Source organism: Ovis aries, chromosome 13 (assembly GCF_016772045.2).
Source record: "Ovis aries strain OAR_USU_Benz2616 breed Rambouillet chromosome 13, ARS-UI_Ramb_v3.0, whole genome shotgun sequence".
Taxonomy (NCBI): Eukaryota; Metazoa; Chordata; class Mammalia; order Artiodactyla; family Bovidae; genus Ovis; species Ovis aries.
The window spans coordinates 52,563,984-52,581,099 of NC_056066.1; the positions used below are offsets into that span (position 1 = coordinate 52,563,984).

General features: G+C 46.5%; 1 protein-coding gene and 1 pseudogene across 1 annotated transcript in view; one reads left to right on the top strand and one right to left on the bottom strand.

The window, feature by feature from the left end:
* TGM3 (transglutaminase 3) overlaps positions 1-2,823 on the bottom strand; it is a 43,815-nt gene extending 40,992 nt beyond the window's left edge. The window contains exon 1 of the mRNA XM_004014391.5: positions 2,753-2,823. Coding sequence (XP_004014440.2) covers positions 2,753-2,759 — 7 coding nt within the window. The 5' untranslated portion in view covers positions 2,760-2,823. The remainder of the gene's footprint in view (positions 1-2,752) is intronic.
* Positions 2,824-11,119: 8,296 nt separating this feature from the next.
* Positions 11,120-16,810, top strand: LOC114112039 (small ribosomal subunit protein eS4-like; annotated as a pseudogene).
* Positions 16,811-17,116: the final 306 nt, after the last annotated feature.

Sequence of the window (17,116 nt, forward strand, 5' to 3'; positions counted from 1 at the left end):
TCTTTCTGAGCACCTTTCGGCCCCTACCAAGATGAGGGGCCTTATTCCCTCGACTTCCATACAACGGGGAAAGCGTTTCCTCTCTTCATCTCACACCCAGGCCGGCATGCGGGCCCTGGGGACGAGAATGATTGCCCCATCTATGGAGCACAGCCCAGCGGGGTGGAGGCTGAGCTGGGAAGTGATCTGAGGTGAGCAGAGCAGCAGGGACACAAGCGTGGGGGCCTGGAAATGGAGAAGGAGCGGCCAGCCTCTCAGCTCCCAGGAAACGTGCAGACCCACAGCCCAGAATGACACGGGTCCTCTGTAGGCTGGGGCCTGAAGCCAGAGAGGGTGGGTCCTGAAGCCAGCACTCTGCCCAGATAAGCTGCTGATGGGGACACTCACCGCCCTAGTGGGACAGGGCGCCTGTCCCCGACACAGAAGTGCCGGGCTCCCAAGGCAGAGGTCTGCATCCATGTTTGACCCTTGAGGACTCTGCCACAGGGCCTCTACATGGCCTCGAGGATGGGGAACCCCTTCACACTGGGCCCAGCATCTGTGTCCACAGCTTGCATGTCTGTCCATTGTGGGGCTCTGGCCTTGGTGTGTGGAAGGCAGAGGGTGCCAACCACTTTGGGTAGAAGGCTGCCAGGCCTTCCTCCACCATGTCATCCACCCCAGCCCAGGCTGCCGTCTCCACTGGGAGGCGGAATAATCACACCCTACAGATTCCAACAAGAACCTTAACCTGGGAGCCAGAAACAGCCCTCTTGCACCAGCACGCTGCAACCCTGCTAGTTCCCTGGGTCACACGCACCCGACCACCCATGTTTCTTTTCCTGTTCCCTCCTCCCAGAATACTCCTCACCCCACAAAACTACTTCTGACCAAGTCCAACTCATCATCCATACCAGTGCTACCTGGTGCTACCTGGGGCCTAGGGTCTCCCCTACCTTAAACCGCCCCCAGGGTTAATCCCTTCCTCCTCTTGGCCCCTGGTAAGTGCTTGGACATGTAACACAACCTAATGACAGTCCACTGCGAACCCACCATGGAGAAAGACTGCCCTCTCGATCTCTATGCTCCCGCTGCGCCTTGTGGCTCCTTCCCTGAGTGTCCAGTAAGCAAACTCATTCATTCAGGAACTCAGGAATTCATTACTGAGCCCTGCCTGGCTGCATGACTGGGACAGGCCAGGAACCACAGGTGTGACAGCTTCAAGGGAATGAAGATGTTTCCTTGTCTCTCTTTTTAAAAAATTGATTTTCTCTGAATTGACCATTGTCCACATTTCTCTGCGACCTTGGGGCATCTGGTGGAGCCAGAAGTTGAGTCTTAAGAGCACAGTGTCCCTAGGAGTCACAGACATGGACACACTGGGCCCCTGGGGATGCCTGCAGGGCTCTCAGTGGGCAGGCTGCTGTGGGTGCACACGCCCCAGGGCTGAGCCCCTGCTGAAGCCCATCGCCCTCCGCCCCCTGTTTCCTTTCATGAAAGAGAGCAGTCAGTACTGGAAGGAACCTGGAAGTCCCCCCATTTCAAGCTCTTCATCTTGAATCGGGAGCTGGAGGCTCAGCAGCAGCAGTTGGTAACAGAGTTCAAATGAGAAACCAGGTTCAGTATTGCTTTCCATGTCACAGATTTCACCCGCGGTCATGGATGAGCTTGGAACTGGTGGCAGAAGAGGTGCTACTAAAACCGAGTCTGGGCCCAGCTACCAAATTTCTGTGGGTCCCAGGTAAGGGCCAACTCATCCTCTGGCAGGAGGGAAGTAGGGAGGGAGATGGCCTATCCTCTCTTGCTAAAGTCTGCAGAATCCAAGGTTCCCTTCTTAGCAGCCCAGCACTGTTGCACGTTCATGGGAAGAAGTCCAGGATAAGGGAAGAGTCCATTTTTGCAGCCACCCTGTCCTGGTCTTTGTGATCTCTGAAGTAACCAGCAGTCCCCTTTTGCATCATGCTCAGCAATTTCTTGGGCAAACCTTCCTGCAGCCTTAACCTCCATTCACAATATTTTACTGGTTTGACTCATGCCTTGTTTGGATTTGGCGTCGCTGCCAACCCACTAGGCTGAGCACCCACGACAGGCAATAATTAGCCTGCTGCTGAGCAGGGGCGCTGTCTAAGCAGAGCCCAGTCCTCACAGTGGCCACAGAGTCAGAGAACCCGTGCTCCCCAGCAGCGCTTTTTCACTCCCTTCCCTGGTGCCGCTCTTGGGAACTGTCCTCGGCATACCTGCTCCTTCTGCTCCTGGTGGTTTCACTCATCAAGTCACTTTCAAAGAGCCTGCCAGTGCTTGCGGATGTGTAGTTTACTTAGGAGCATTCCAGCACTGCTGATGGTTTCTGTTAAACCGACTTACACGCTGTCACTCCCTCCCTCCCTTGTAGCTCTGAGACGTGCTTTTCTTGGCCTATATTACTAACAGCTGGTAAAATGACACTGAGAAACACGGGAAGCAGGTGCCAACTGGCTTGAAAGGGCAAAGCTTGTCTGTCTAGCTAAGGGGATATGCCTCTGGCTGCACTGAAGAACCTGCCCTTTACCCAGGACTTCGTCCCAAACATGCTCTAACCCTGAGACCACACTAGAGGGACTAGGCAGGCATGGAGAAAGAGTTGCCTCTGAAGAGAACCTTCCAAAAAAACCAGGCTCTAGCTGTCAGAGCCCCGAAGGCAGCTGTCACGAGCTGGGCACTCTGGCCTCTCAGTCGGCCCGAGAGAAGCATGGGAGTCCAGCGGGGACTGGCAGAGAAGATGTCATGCACTCACCAGACATGTTTCGCTTTCCTCTGCCTCCTCTCTGGCTCGGCTGGGAAGGGCACGGATGGTGTGGGGAGACTGACTGCCTTGCTGGGATCGCCTTACCATTTATAGAAGCCTCTCCTACACACCCCAATTAGAATTCTAATGAGGTAGGCGAGGCACCAGGTCATTCCTGTAGTGCCTGTAAACGTTTCACTTACGACATACTTGTCACCCAATGGAAGGTCATACCTGCTTGTGCAAGACCAGTTTGGGAAGAAGAGGGGAGATAAGGAAAAAAAAAAAAAACACAAAAAACGCAGAGTTTGATTTTATTATTTGTTTCAAGATGAACTACTTCCTGGATCACAGGATTCAGGAAATGATGTAATGCTTTTCTTGAAGTAGCTTGTCCAGAGCAGATGCTGAGAAGTCCCTTGGGGGTCAAAGAAAAGTCTCTGCAGAACCTAAAGCAGAAAATTGCCTAATGCTTTCTCACCGTCCTCACATGCCGGTGGTCTCCGTTTGCACGAGGGGCGTGAGATACTCATCACAGTTCACTGTACAGGTTGCTGTGTGCCAGAAATGGCGTGTGATTGGTGGTTAGAAACATTCGGTTCCAGTGCTGGCTAGGTCCTGGGCCATCACTGGACCTTGAAGTCTTGGAAGCCTGGTCTGTGAGTTGAGGGAAGGCCCCACCCACTCTTCGCAACTCAAGATGTGGGGGAGTAATCAAATGAAGTGATGTGAGTGGAAAGTGCCTGGATGTGTACTGTATGGATTAAATCCAGTTGTCATCTGGAATGAGATGTCAGTTTAACTACAGATGTGGGGTAGGGGTCAGTGTTAGTCATTCAGTTGTGTCCGACTCTTTGCTATTCCTTGAACTGCAGCCAGCTAGGCCCTTCTGTCCATGGAATTCTCCAGGCAAGAGTACTGGAGTGGGCTGCCATTCCCTTCTCCAGGGGATCTTCCCAACCCTGGGATCGAACCTGGGTCTCCCGGGAGTGGGGGGAGGGAGGATTATTCTTTTCAGTGAGGCAGCGAGGACGGCCAGTGAAGCTATACTGTGACAAGACTTCATTCTGTTCTGCCACGTGTTGTCTGTAAAACTGGAGGGCAAGTCACGGACCTTCTCTGAGCCCAGCGTCTACACCAGTTTTAAAAAAATAAGAGGGGGGAGACTCTCATTCTACATTTTTTGTTTGCTTGTTTGTTGTTTTAAGGGTATAGAAATATATATATCTAAAGATCCTATGGTGGCTGTGTGCAAGTTCCAAGCTTTCCTGTGGTAGACAAGGGAGTTTTAAAAAACAATGATAATGCTCCAAGGGTTTGTGACCGAGAGGACACTTCTCAAGGCTTCCGCCAGACTTGGAGTGGGAAGGAAGCACCATGACACAATTAGGTCTTTAGGGAGAAGATGGGAACGCTGGACCCTGAGAAGGATGAGACTGAATAAGGCGGATGGGAAAAAGGAAATCCACGTCATCTCCCTGTCATCTGGGCTCCCACAGCACTTGGTACACTTTAGGACCTCTCTTACCATATGCGTCTGCCTGCACTGGGGCAATCTGATTACGTCTATCCCCATCACTCACTCTCAAAAGGTCCAGGCTATGTATTACTCACGTCTTCTCAGAACTGAACATGGGCTTGTCACATGGCAGGAGCACACCTATTTTTGAATGAGTGGATCAATCAATCGATGTAAAGATGGAAATAATTCCCATCAGTGTAGAACCCAACCTGGGTAGACATTGGCTAAACACTTTACATGTATCACCTTCTCTTGTCTTCAGATCAGTCCTATGGCACAGGTACCATTACTTCTGCTGTCCTACAGGAGGGAGAAATTCCCACCCCTGTGTGAGCGACTCCAGAGTCTTTCTGCTTAACCTGGAGGTTGGCTAACTAAGCGAGGTGGTACGTCAGCCTCTCCCAGGCCTCTGGCCGCTCTGCATCCGTGACCCCATGGAATGTGGCCACTGCTGGCTCTGGCAGATGACCCACAAGAGAGCAGAGCGTAGAGAGGTGACAGCAAAGTGAGCTGGACCCTGATCAGCAGCTGGGTGTGTGGCGTGGGTCCTGGCGCCTGCCATGGGATTGGCTGAGACTCTGGGCAAGGGTCTCACTACACTGAATCAGTCCTGCCAGAAACCCAAGAGCTGTGTGAATCCAAGGGAATGAGTGGATGTAAAGGGCTGTGCATGCCCTCAAGAGAGGGATAAAGAAATGGAGGGAGGAGTTGCTTATTACTGCTGCTGTTGTTGGCCTGAGAGCCAATAACTGGACCCTTGGCATCCCTTTCAGTGACCTGGCAGGGAAACCTGTCACATGACAGGCAGGCAGCTCTGCCCTTGTACTCTGAGATCACACAGATCTGGGTCCAAACTCTGGCTCTGACATAGACCTCCTGTCAGAGTCCTGGTTTCCACATCGGTAAAGCTTAGCTAGAAGCTCAGGGAGGGTCAAAGGAGAGCATGAACCTAAGTGCTCAGCACCGCCTCTGGCACCACTCAGTGTAGCCCCTTAGTGCTGATGTTATTGGTATTCTCACTGCCCTTAAAGCACTCCCAAGTGTCATAGATTTTGTGATGGGACCCACAGTGTGGACAGTGGTGCCTGCCCACCGACCCCTTGGCCTCCTCTTGGAAGGATCTGTAGCTGATCACTCTTGACCGCAAGGTGATGTGGCAGAAAGATGCCCACGCTGGATTCAGAAACCCCGACTGAAAGCCGGGCTCTGGGGCTTTTTGTGTGGTTTGGCAGAGTCATTTTCCTTCTCTGAGCCTCAGTTTTCTCGCCAGCCTACCCAGACACCTCTCAGCACTGTCGTGAGGCTTCAAACCCTGAAGTCACAGATATGACACTCCCCTATAGATAGGGTGGTGCTGGGTTGCCTCCTCCCTGCCTGCCACTTGCTTGCTGGGCTCCCTGCAGCTTCTAACTGCCCAGCAGCAGGGCCTTGTGTCCTCAAACTGAGTCGACTCCCTGTTAGCAGCTGGAGGATTGCACCATGGCTGCAGCCGCAGCCCCAGCCTGCAGGCGGGCCGTAATTTGCATGCTGTCACAATTTCAGCTAAATGATTTTCAATTCACAGGTGGAGTCACCCAGCTACACGCAGGATGAAATTCCTGCTTGGCCACCCCCTTTGCACCTCAGACTCCAGTTAGAATGGAACATGCAAATATGGACTTAAAAAAAAGAGAGAGAGAGACACTAATTGATCATTTGCCTTTTTTCTTCCTCTAATTAAGAGATTTAGAGTTGCTGAAAATTTCACAACACATGTAAAGGTACGGAACCTTATAAGAAGTCATCTAACCCCCAGCCAGTCTCCCATAGTAAGAATCCTGTTTCCTGATACATTTCTCTTGCAAACTCCGGTGACAGGGAATGCACAGTCTCAAAGCAGTTACAGGCAGCTCTGCCTGTAACATCCATGTCGGGGATGATTCTGCTTAAGGCACATCCTCCCCCTTCCTGTTTCACAGGAAGTCTGTGAGGGCCGGGGCTTCACTGTATGCTTCACTGCTCCATCCTCAGTGCCTCACTGTGCCCAGCACATGTGGTGGGCTCTCAGTAACTGGAGTTTAAAGTGCAATGAGAGAACTAGAAAGTTCCTCCTTTTTTTTAAACTTTTTATTTTGTATTGTGGTATAGCTGATTGACGATGTTGTGATGGTTTCAGGTGAACAGCAAAGGGACTCAGATATACATATGCATGTATCCATTCTCCCCTCCCATCCAGGCTGCCACATAACATTGAGCAGAGTTCCCGGTGCTATACAGTGGGTCCTTGTTGGTTATCTATTTGAAATACAGCAATGTGTACATGTCCATCCCAAACTCCCAAACTATCCCTTCCCCTCATCCATAAGTTCTTTCTCTAAGTCTGTCTCTCTGCAAATTCCTCCTAAAGAGTCTATCTCCCTTGAGCTTCTGTCTGTTGATCTTCACTGCTTCTCCTCCATCCATTACTGATCCCAAATGAACCCACCCATCCCCTCTTCACCCAACAAAGACCACATGCTCCCCCAAATCTGGCAAACAAACAAACAAAAAAAAACCCTTCCCTCCCAACAAGTCTCTTCTTCTTCAGATTAAGCATCAGTTTCTCCAATCATGCCTGGTGAGTCACGATTTGGAGACCTCTCATCTCCTTGATGAGATCAGGTCATCCCCTCTTCTGAAACCTTCAGTGGCTCCCCAGAGCCTCTTACAGCTCCAGTTCTTTAGTCTGGCATTCAAGGCCCTCCAGTGTATGTCCAACTTAATTCTGTTTTTTCTTTTCTACTACTCTTACATTAACTCTCCTATTCAGCAAAACACACCTAATCATTTTTCCTGGAACCCCATATGTTTTTCCCTGCCTCTACACCCATTTGTAAAATGCCCCTGCCTGGAACACCTTCTCTATTTCTTCTGCATCAAGGTCTCTCACTACCAAGCCAAAGGTCTCCCCTCCTCGTGCTCATTCCAGTGTGCTGTTCCAGGAAAGGGGGCTGGTGCTAAAAGAAGCAAACTGAGGTTTAAGCCTCAGACACATTCTAACTTATCACAAGCCCATATTTTTGTAATCACACAGGCCTTAGGCAAATCACTTAACCTCTCTGAGCCTAAGTTTTCTCCTCTGAAAAATGGGTCCAGTGATGCCAACACCACTCACCCTCCAGAGCATCCTGAGGCATCCTGTGATGACACGTGTAAGTGACAAGGTGCAGTGATGTCTCTCCACCCGAGCTTCTGGAACTTGCCCTGTGTCACTCATCAGGAACCTAATGATACATGATCTGACTCAGGAGGGGAGCGTGTGCGTCTGCATGGCTGGCCACCTTTTCCTGACACCAGGCTCTGTGCTAAGAGTTTCACATCAGTTGACTTTTAAGTGTCACAACAATCCTCCAAGGGAGATATTTTCAATGCAATCCCATTTAATAAATAAGAAGCCAGAGACTTAGAGCAGCTAAGGAACTTGACATGGGTATGCAGCTAACCAAAGCAGGATGTGAACCCAGATCTCCCGGACAGCAGAGGCCTGTCCATGCTCCCCTGTCCCTGATGAATCCTCCAATTCAGTGACATCTGAGTGACTCTGGACCTTGCATTCTGGAGAGTGTTCCTGATTCTGGTGATGATAGTATTAGTGACTCAGGGCTGAAGAGAAGGAGGCATCCCTGCAGAACTGATATGAAAGCCTCGACTTTAATGTGTTTATGCCTTCATTTCCCACTCTCACCCAAACAAATGAATGAAGCAAAATGCTGGAGGAAGAGTAGAAGTGTAAAAGTCCTTTATAGCTCCTGTCAGCACTGATTTCTTATAGTGCCTGTTGAGGGGGGTCAAAGGTAGTCAGCACTGCAGACACCGAGCCTTCAGGGAGCTTCCCTCAGGGAGGAAGACAGGAAGCAGTTTAGGGAGAAGCTGAATTTTTCTTAAACACAGAGACTGATAAAAGCTGAAAAGAGGTGCAGAACGGGTGATGGGCTCCAATTACAGAGATTAAGAAAAAGACTTACTTATTGAGGAGAAGGCAGGAAAAGACCAGAGAGAGGACAGCAAGCAGGTCGTTCTGGGAAAAGACTGCACATGAGGCTGTGGGGAGCACCCAGTGTGGGAACAGTAGGGGAGGGTGGGGGAGGTCAGCCACGCCCCAGAACAGGGTGAAGACATGGATCCTGGGCATGAGGAAGGCACCGCAGTGGGCAGCCCCGCTCGGCACACGTGTGTCATCTCTTAACAGGAGGGGTGGTTCAATCTGTCCAGCTGTCACTCAGTCACCTCTGAGCATGGGGCTGGAAAAACCAACCAGGAAAGAGAGGAGGCCACAGCCCACCACTTGTAGGCTCTGAGGCCACCACCCGGAAGGCTGGCAGTTTGCCCAAGAGCATGGGCACCAGAGGGTGCCAGGAAGCAAAACACACAGAGGGCAGGTCTCTGGGGTTGAGTCAATCCTCAGAAAGGAAGCGACCCAGAGAGGTCATCCAGCCCAACCCTTTCTTTCACAGATGGGAGAACTGAGGCCTTTAGAGAAATGATTTGCCTAAGGTCGCGGAATAGCTGGCCTGGGCTCAGAGCTCGGAGAGTGTTAAAGACCATTTGCCAACTTCTTTATATGCAGAGTACATCATGTGAAATGCCCGGCTGGATGAAGCACAAGGTGGAATCAAGATTGCTGGGAGAAATATCAATAACCTCAGATATGCAGATGACACCACCCCTATGTCAGAAAGCAAAGAAGAACTAAACCTCTTGAGGAAAGTGAAAGAGGAAAGCGAAAAAGCTGGCTTAAAACTCAACATTCAGAAAACTAAGATCATGGCATCCGGTCTCATCGCTTCATGGCAAGTAGATAGGGAAACAGTGAAAACAGTGACAGACTTTATTTTCCTGGTCTCCAAAATCACTGCAGATGGTGACTGCTGCCATGAAATTAAAAGATGCTTTCTCCTTGGAAGAAAAGCTATCACCAACTTAGACAGCACATTAGAAAGCAGAGACATTACTTTGCCAACAAAGGTCTGTCTAGTCAAAGATATGGTTTTTCCAGTGGTCATGTATGGATGTGAGAGTTGGACTCCAAAGAAACCTGAGCACCTAAGAATTGATGCTTTTGAACTGTGGTATTAGAGAAGACTCTTGAGAGTCCCTTGGACTGCAAGGAGATCCAACCAGTCAATCCTAAAGGAAATCAACCCTGAATATCCATTGGAAGGACTGATGCTAAAGCTGAAACTCCAATACTGTGGCCACCTAATGCAAAGAACTGACTCATTGGAAAAGACCCTGATGCTGGGAAAGATTGAAGGCGGGAGAAGGGGATGACAGAGGATGAGATTGTTGGATGGCATCGCTGACTCAATGAACTTGAGTTTGGGTAAACTCTAGGAGTTGGTGATGGACAGGGAAGCCTGATACACTGCAGTCCATGGGGTTTCAGAGTAGGACATGACTGAGGGACTGAACTGAACTTCCTCCCTCCGAAGAGAGCACTGAGGCCATGACACCTGGAACTAGAATGCTTGCTTCCCAGCTCACCACACTCTTTCTGCTGCCAACTTTCAGTTAAGAAACCCACCTTAGAAAGGCCTCTGGGTTGAGTTTGCAAGATTAGGGAAATATTTTTCAATCTTATCAATAGCAGAAAATATTAACATTGTTAAGAAGTAAAGTAAAGTGAAAGCCACTCAGTAGTGTCCAACTCTTTGGGACCCCATGGACTATACAGTTCATGGAATTCTCCAGGCCAGAATTCTGGAGTGGGTAGTCTTTCCCTTCTCCAGGGGATCTTCCCAACACATGGATCAAACCCAGGTCTCCCAAATTGGAGGCAGATTCTTTACCAGGTGAGCCAGAAGGGAAACCCAACAACACTGAAGGGGGTAGCCAATCCCTTCTCCAGCGAATCTTCCTGACCCAGGAATCAAACCAGGGTCTCTTGCATTGCAGGCAGATTCTTTACCAACTGAGCTATCAGGGAAGCCCTAACATTGTTAAATACTGTACAATTATCACAACGTTTGCTTTTATATCCACCATCTCCCTGATCCTTACCTGGATCCTAGGAAGCAGATTTTAGTACAATTGCTATGTTACAGGGGAGAGAATGGAGGCCAGACTCAAACTTAAAGTTCTGGACTCCAAATTTTGTCCTCCTTTTTCTTCACTTGAGGTCAAGTGCTAATAATAAATGGGAAAAAGGTGTTCAGGGTCACTCATGTGCTCGATGATTTATAATGAGTAACTTGTATGTACAGCTTTTCACTTTATTTTTGCCACCTGACATAAGTTACTTGATATAAATATGATTTATGAAGAATCTACAGGTTTGGGAAGAGGTAAAGGGCTACCCAAGGGAGTATGAAGGGGGAAGGAGGGCTGAGCTAGGAGTCAATAGCCTCAGGGCCCTCTCTGACACTTGCTCTGCTGCTCAGCCACAGGCTCGCTCAGAACCAGATGCTCCCTCTCAGGACCCATTTCCCCAGCCTCCAAAGTGCTAAGAGAATTGAGGCAGTTACTTTACACAGGCCCTGCCTCTAACCTGGGCCCTTCCCATGGTGCCCAAAGAATCAACAGATCTTCCACTGAGGTCTCAAAAGAGAAGAAGAAAAATTAGAGAGAGAGGCAAAGATTTTTCTATATTCCATGCATTTATTCACCCCAATTTATTATGTCCACCATGTGCAAGGCTCTCTTTAGACACTTTGGGAAATTCAAAGATGAAAGTGTCTCATGGAGGGCAATTTGTTCCAAAACATTTAAAAGTACACATATACAAATGTGTTTAACATAATGATCCATACAATTTGTTAATAAAAGGAAATATTTGGGGGAAAAAAGTCAATGTTCAATAATAGGAAGTAGATTAGATTGTGGCAGATCCACACGTTATGAGGATGCAGGACTTCCCTGCTGGTACAGCGGTTGGGAGTCTGTCTGCCAGAGCAGGGGATGCAGGTTCCATCCCCGGTCCAGGAAGATTCCGCATGCCAAGGGCCAGCTAAGACTGTTCACCACGACTATTGAGCTGTGCTCTAGGGCCCGTGAGCCACAGTGACTGAGCTCGAGGGCCACAACTACTGAAGTCCCCTTGCTCTAGAGCCTGTGTTCTGAAACCAGAGAAGCCACTGCAATGAGAAGCTCATGTACTGCTTAAGAGCAGCCCCTGCTCGCTGCAACCAGAGAAAGCCCCAAGCACAGTCGCGAAGATCCAGAGCAGCAAAAAAAAATTAATTCACCAGTTTAAGAAAAAGGGATGATGTAGATATGCAAGAATTTGACACTGAAAGATGTTCATATTAAGTTAAAACACTTACATGAATGAACATATTCAAATAAGCAGACATGAGTGTGATACATATACAAACACTTGCTCTCAGAAGAAAATCTAGTCTTCTAGCAGATGGAGGGCTATATACAAGAATGTTAACAGTGGTCTATCTGTGTGGTGTGATTAAAAGGTAATCTTGACACTGTATGCAATTTTCTATTCTCTCAATTTTTATAAATCATATCACATTTTTATAATCAGAAAAACAACATATTTCAATTAATTAAAAATTACCATATTATCACTGAGGTCACTGATATACAATAACATGAAAGAAAAATTTTAAACTTTATGTAAAGAAGGATCCAATTTCGATACACCTATAAAGGTAGAAATTTTAAATGTAGAAATTTAAAAAAATTGACGTATAGCCAATGTATAATATATGTTACAGGTATACAATATAGCGATATAGTAATAAAGTAACTCACAATTTTTACAGGTTGTACTCCATTTATACTTATTATAAAATATTGGCTATATCCCCTGTATTGTATGATATATTCTTGTAGCTGATTTTATACCTAATAGTTTGCAACTCTTAATCGCCTATCTCTATATTGCCCCCCATTTTCCCTCTCCCCACTGGTATCCACTAGTTTATTCTCTACCTCTGTGAGTCTGCTTCTTTTTTGTTATTAAATATAGGAAGTTTGAAAGCCTCGAATGTTGTACAACAAAACGCAAATGATTTGCATTCCCTGATTTTGCTTTGCTGTATTGTCTGCTTTCTAGAATGAATGGGCATAAATCATTAAGAGGTGAGCAAAATTATGTGACAAGAAGGTTTTCATTTTTCTAAAAAAAAGTATTAATAAACTAGAAGAAACGTGAAAGTGTTAGTCGCTCAGTTGTGTCCGACTCTTTGCAACCCCATGGACTGTAACCTGCCAGGCTCCTCTGTCCATGGAATTCTCCAGGCAAGAATATTGGACTGAGTAGCCATTTCCTTCTCCAGGGAATCTTCTTGACCCAGGGATTAAATCCAGGTTTCCCACAATGCAGGTAGATTCTTTAGAGCCCCTGCCTCTAAAGTGTTAATGATCTAACAGAAGAGATGAGAAGAGAAATGGGATGACATGGTACAGCAACATTCTGCAGACTCATCTGCTGTGAGATGGGAACAATCACAGTGGAAAGAGGCTCAAGGAAAGATTCATGGAAAAGACACATTTGCGCCACACCTTAAAAGGTAGGTATGAACAAACAAAAATTGGAGGAAAGGGCACTCTCAGCAGGGAAAAGGCCTGGAATAGGCTTGATCACACATGACCAGCTCCCAGTCTCTCTTTCCCACCCAATCACCATGCTTAGTCATCAAGTTCATCCACACCTTTTCAAACAAGGCAGTTCTGAATGAGTGCAAAGGGTGAACTTTCCATTCTAGTTTGATCTTATTGTATACTGGATGAGGGAAATGAACACGGATTCAACACTATGTGATTTATGAGTGAATTATTTTAGTTTGAATTATTGGTTCTTGGCAAGCGGGTTTAATTGGCAGTTTTCATCTTCACCAGTTGCATCTGATACTAAAGATTCTTTAATTCTCATGGAGAAGTGGGGATTTCCTAATGCATCAGATTCAGATCATAGTTTCATGCATCTATAAAGAAAGCTATAAATTATGGAGGGCTCAGGCTTGTCCTGGCATCCCTCTGGCATAAAGCTTTTCCTAGGCACTACTTGCTTCAAGCAGGCCCCAAACACTTGGCCTCTCTTCAGCTTTGCTCCCAGCAAAGCAGCTGGGAGCACTTCCTCTGGCTCACAGTCTCTGTTCTTAATGATGACGTTTAGGTGACATTTGAGCAATAAATTGACTGGAGACTTGGGTGCTAATCTTGGCTCCATCATTAACTCAGTTGGAGACCTTGGAAATGAGGGGCTTGGTGTCCGTCAGTAGACCAAAGCTTCTCTTCAGCCCCCACACCATCACCTGCTCTACATACTCTCATCCAAATGCTTATTTGGACACAGTGATTGTCAACAAGTATGGGCCTTTCTCTGAGCTCCCCTGAGAATCTCAACAAAATGATCTTCATATGTTTCACACCTGTAAGTCTTAAGGTTTAGGATTCTAGATTTAAACGATCATCAAAAGAGCACTGAAAAAACAGACACACACAGTGATGCCTGCACATACTTGTATGTGCTTAAACAATAACTGAAAAGGTTTAAGTAACAGTGATTTTCCTCTAGGGAAGAGACGGAGAGTCTGGTGGTTAAAGAAACAAAGATACTGACTTTTCACTGTGTACTCATTGAATTTATTTACTGAATACATATTAAGTTAGGAACCAATTGGTTGCATGTAAAAGAGACCTGAGAAATGATGACTTAAGCAAACATCTTTTGTATTCTTACTAAATAAGAATTCTGGGCCAGGCTGCCCAGAGTTGATGCTGAGGACCCAGGATCCTCCCAGCTCTCTGTTCCTCCTTCCGAGTTTCTGGCCTGCATCAGGCCTCAAGCTCATAGACAGCTGCTCCAAGTATGACCCCTGTGTTTCTGGCAGGAAGGTGAAAGGGCAAAGAGTATTGCCTGCTGACTGTGATCCCTTAAAAAAGCTTTACTGGAAACTCTCCTCAGCTTACTTCTGCTTACATCTCATTGCTCAGAACCTGTGTGGCTCTGTCATTTTGGACTGAAGGGAGGCTGGGACACATTGCCACATCATGCAATATTGGGATTATGTTAGTAAGAATGGATACGAGCTTTGTGATTATCAGTGTATGTGCTGTCTTTTTGAAGTTAAGACTATCTTTTACAGCAGTTTTGAGTTCACAGCCAAATTTAGGGACAGGTGCAGAGACTTCCCATACACCTCTGCCCCAACACATGTATAGCCTTCCCGACTATTAACATCCCCCACCAAAGGGTGCATTTGCTACAACTGATGAACCTACACTGGCATATCATAATTACTGAAAGTCCATAGTCTACATGAGGGTTCACTCTTGGTTTTATATATTCTGTGGATTTGTATAAATGAATAATGACATGTACCCATCATTATAATATCACACAAAATAGCTTCACTGCCCTAAATTCCTCTGTGCTCTGCCTATTCTTCCCTCTCTTCCTCAATCCCTGCAACCACTGACCTTTTTATTGTCTCCATAGCTTTCTCCTTTCCAGAGTACCATATAGTTGGAATCATGCAGTGCTTAGCCTTTTCAGATTGTATTAGTAATTAGGTTATATTAGTAATATGCATTTAAATCTCCTCCATGTCTTTTCATGACTCAATAGCTCATTTCTCTTTAGTGCTGAATGATATTTCATTTTCCTCACATAAAACAGTTTATTTATCCATGTACCTACAGAAGGACATTTTGGTTGATTCCAAGAGGTAATTATGAAGAAAGCTGCTATAAACTTCTGTGTACAGGTTTTCATGTGGACATACATTTTCAGTTCCTTACAGTAAGAGTGTGTTTAGTTTTGTAAGAAATTGCAACACTGTCTTCCAAAGTGCTGTGCTATCTTGCATTCTTATCAGCAATAAATGAGAGTCTCCGTTGCTCTACAGCCTCTCGAGCATTGGTGCTGTCAGTGTCCTAGATTTGGGTCATTCTGATATACATGTAGTGGTCATGTATTGTCTTCAAATATATACATTTAAATATATATTCAGTACATATTTTATATAATGTCTGGGAGTTGTTCCACATGTGGATGTAGTTTTGGTATCTTTGTGCAGAGAAAATGAGCTCCACATCTTACTCTTCTGCCATCTGATCCTGTCATCTGAGGCTGTTCTTAAGAACTGCTTTGATTCTCCTAGTACGAGAAAGCCCAGGTACCCCAGTATGACAGAATGCAAGAAATAGGACCAAGAAATGAGATATTCAGGTTTAAGTTGCTGGTTTTTTGAGCAAATCACTTCCTTTCTCTGAATTTCCACTGCATGGCACCCCACTCCAGTACTCTTGCCTGGAAAATCCCATGGATGCTCGAGGAGCCTGGTAGGCTACAGTCCATGGGGTCGCTAAGAGCCGGACAGGACTAGGCGACTTCACTTTCACTTCTCACTTTTGCGCATTGGAGAAGGAAATGGCAACCCACTCCAGTGTTCTTGCCTGGAGAATCCCAGGGACGGGGGAGCCTGGTGGGCTGCCGTCTATGGGGTCCCACAGAGTCGGACACGACTGAAGCGACTTAGCAGCAGTAGCAACAGGAGAGAAAACAAACAAAAACCCAAAACAATTAAGAAACAGGAAGCCAACTCAGGCCATCCCAAAGACTCAAGAGCCATGATCTGAGTCTGAAGCCCCACAATCCCCCCCTCCTGAATTCTGCTTCCTCTCCTCCCATAAGTAAAACATGCTCTCTCTGTCTCTTTCTCTCTCACATCCATTAAAATGTTTAGCTCCCTCTTTTTGTGCCTAGCACAGCCTCAGGGTCCCAAGAAGCACCTGAATTGTGTAGCAGCTCCAAAGCACTGGATGCTGGATAAATTGACTGGTGTGTTTGCCCCTCATCCATCTACCAGTCCCTACAAGCTGAGGGAATGTCTCCCTCTAATTATTTTCCTAAGGAACAGACTTAAGTTCTAAAAGGAACAGACTTAAGAAAATGAAGTAAAGAAGATTTGCATGCAACATTTCATTAAGATTGATGGCAAAGTCTGCACTGATATAATCTACCCTGCTGGTTTTATGGATGTCATCAGCATTAATAAGACTCGAGAGAATTTTTCTTTGATCTATGACACCAAGGGTCGCTTTGTTGTTCATTGAATTACACTTGGGAAGGGCAAGTACAAGTTGTGCAAAATGCAAAAGATCTTTGTGGGGACAAAAGGAATCCCTCACCTGGTGACCCATGATGCTCGCACATCTACCCCAATCCCCTCGTCAGTGTGCATTGACACCTTATAAATTAACTTGGAGACTGGCAAGATTACTGATTTCACCAAATTTGACACTGGTAACCTGTGCATAGTGACTGGAGGTGCTAACCTGGGAAGAATTGGTGTGATCATCAACCTGGAGAGACATCCAGGTTCTTTTGATGTAGTTCATGTGAAAGATACCAACGGCAACAGCCTTGCCACTTGGCTCTCGAACATTTCCGCTATTGGCAAAGGCAATAAACCATGGATCTCTCTTTCAGTGGAAAGGGTATTAACTTTACCATTGCTGAGGAGAGCAACAAGAGACTGGCAGCCAAACAGAGCAGCGGACAAAATGATCTCTATGTGACAGGACTAGAAAAGTTTTTGTACTTAAATGTGATAGTTCATTAAAAATAAAAAAATTCATCTCCTGCAAAGCTCCGAAGGAGTGTTGAACGGTGCTGCAGATGAGGATTTAGAATAGGTAGAATTTATGATATAGGTATTGTTAGAATTTCCAATACCTGGTTACATCAGAAGACTTAGGCAAGAATCATTTTCTAGTAAGAAAGCTACGAGATGTGTCCAAGAAGAAACAGAGGTAAGCAGGCAATTCCTACATAGAGGGAAATTATGGAACAACAAGGGTAGGGCTAAAGTAGACTTACAAATCAAGTAGGTACATAAGTAAGTAGGTTTGCTTCCTCCCTTCCTTGA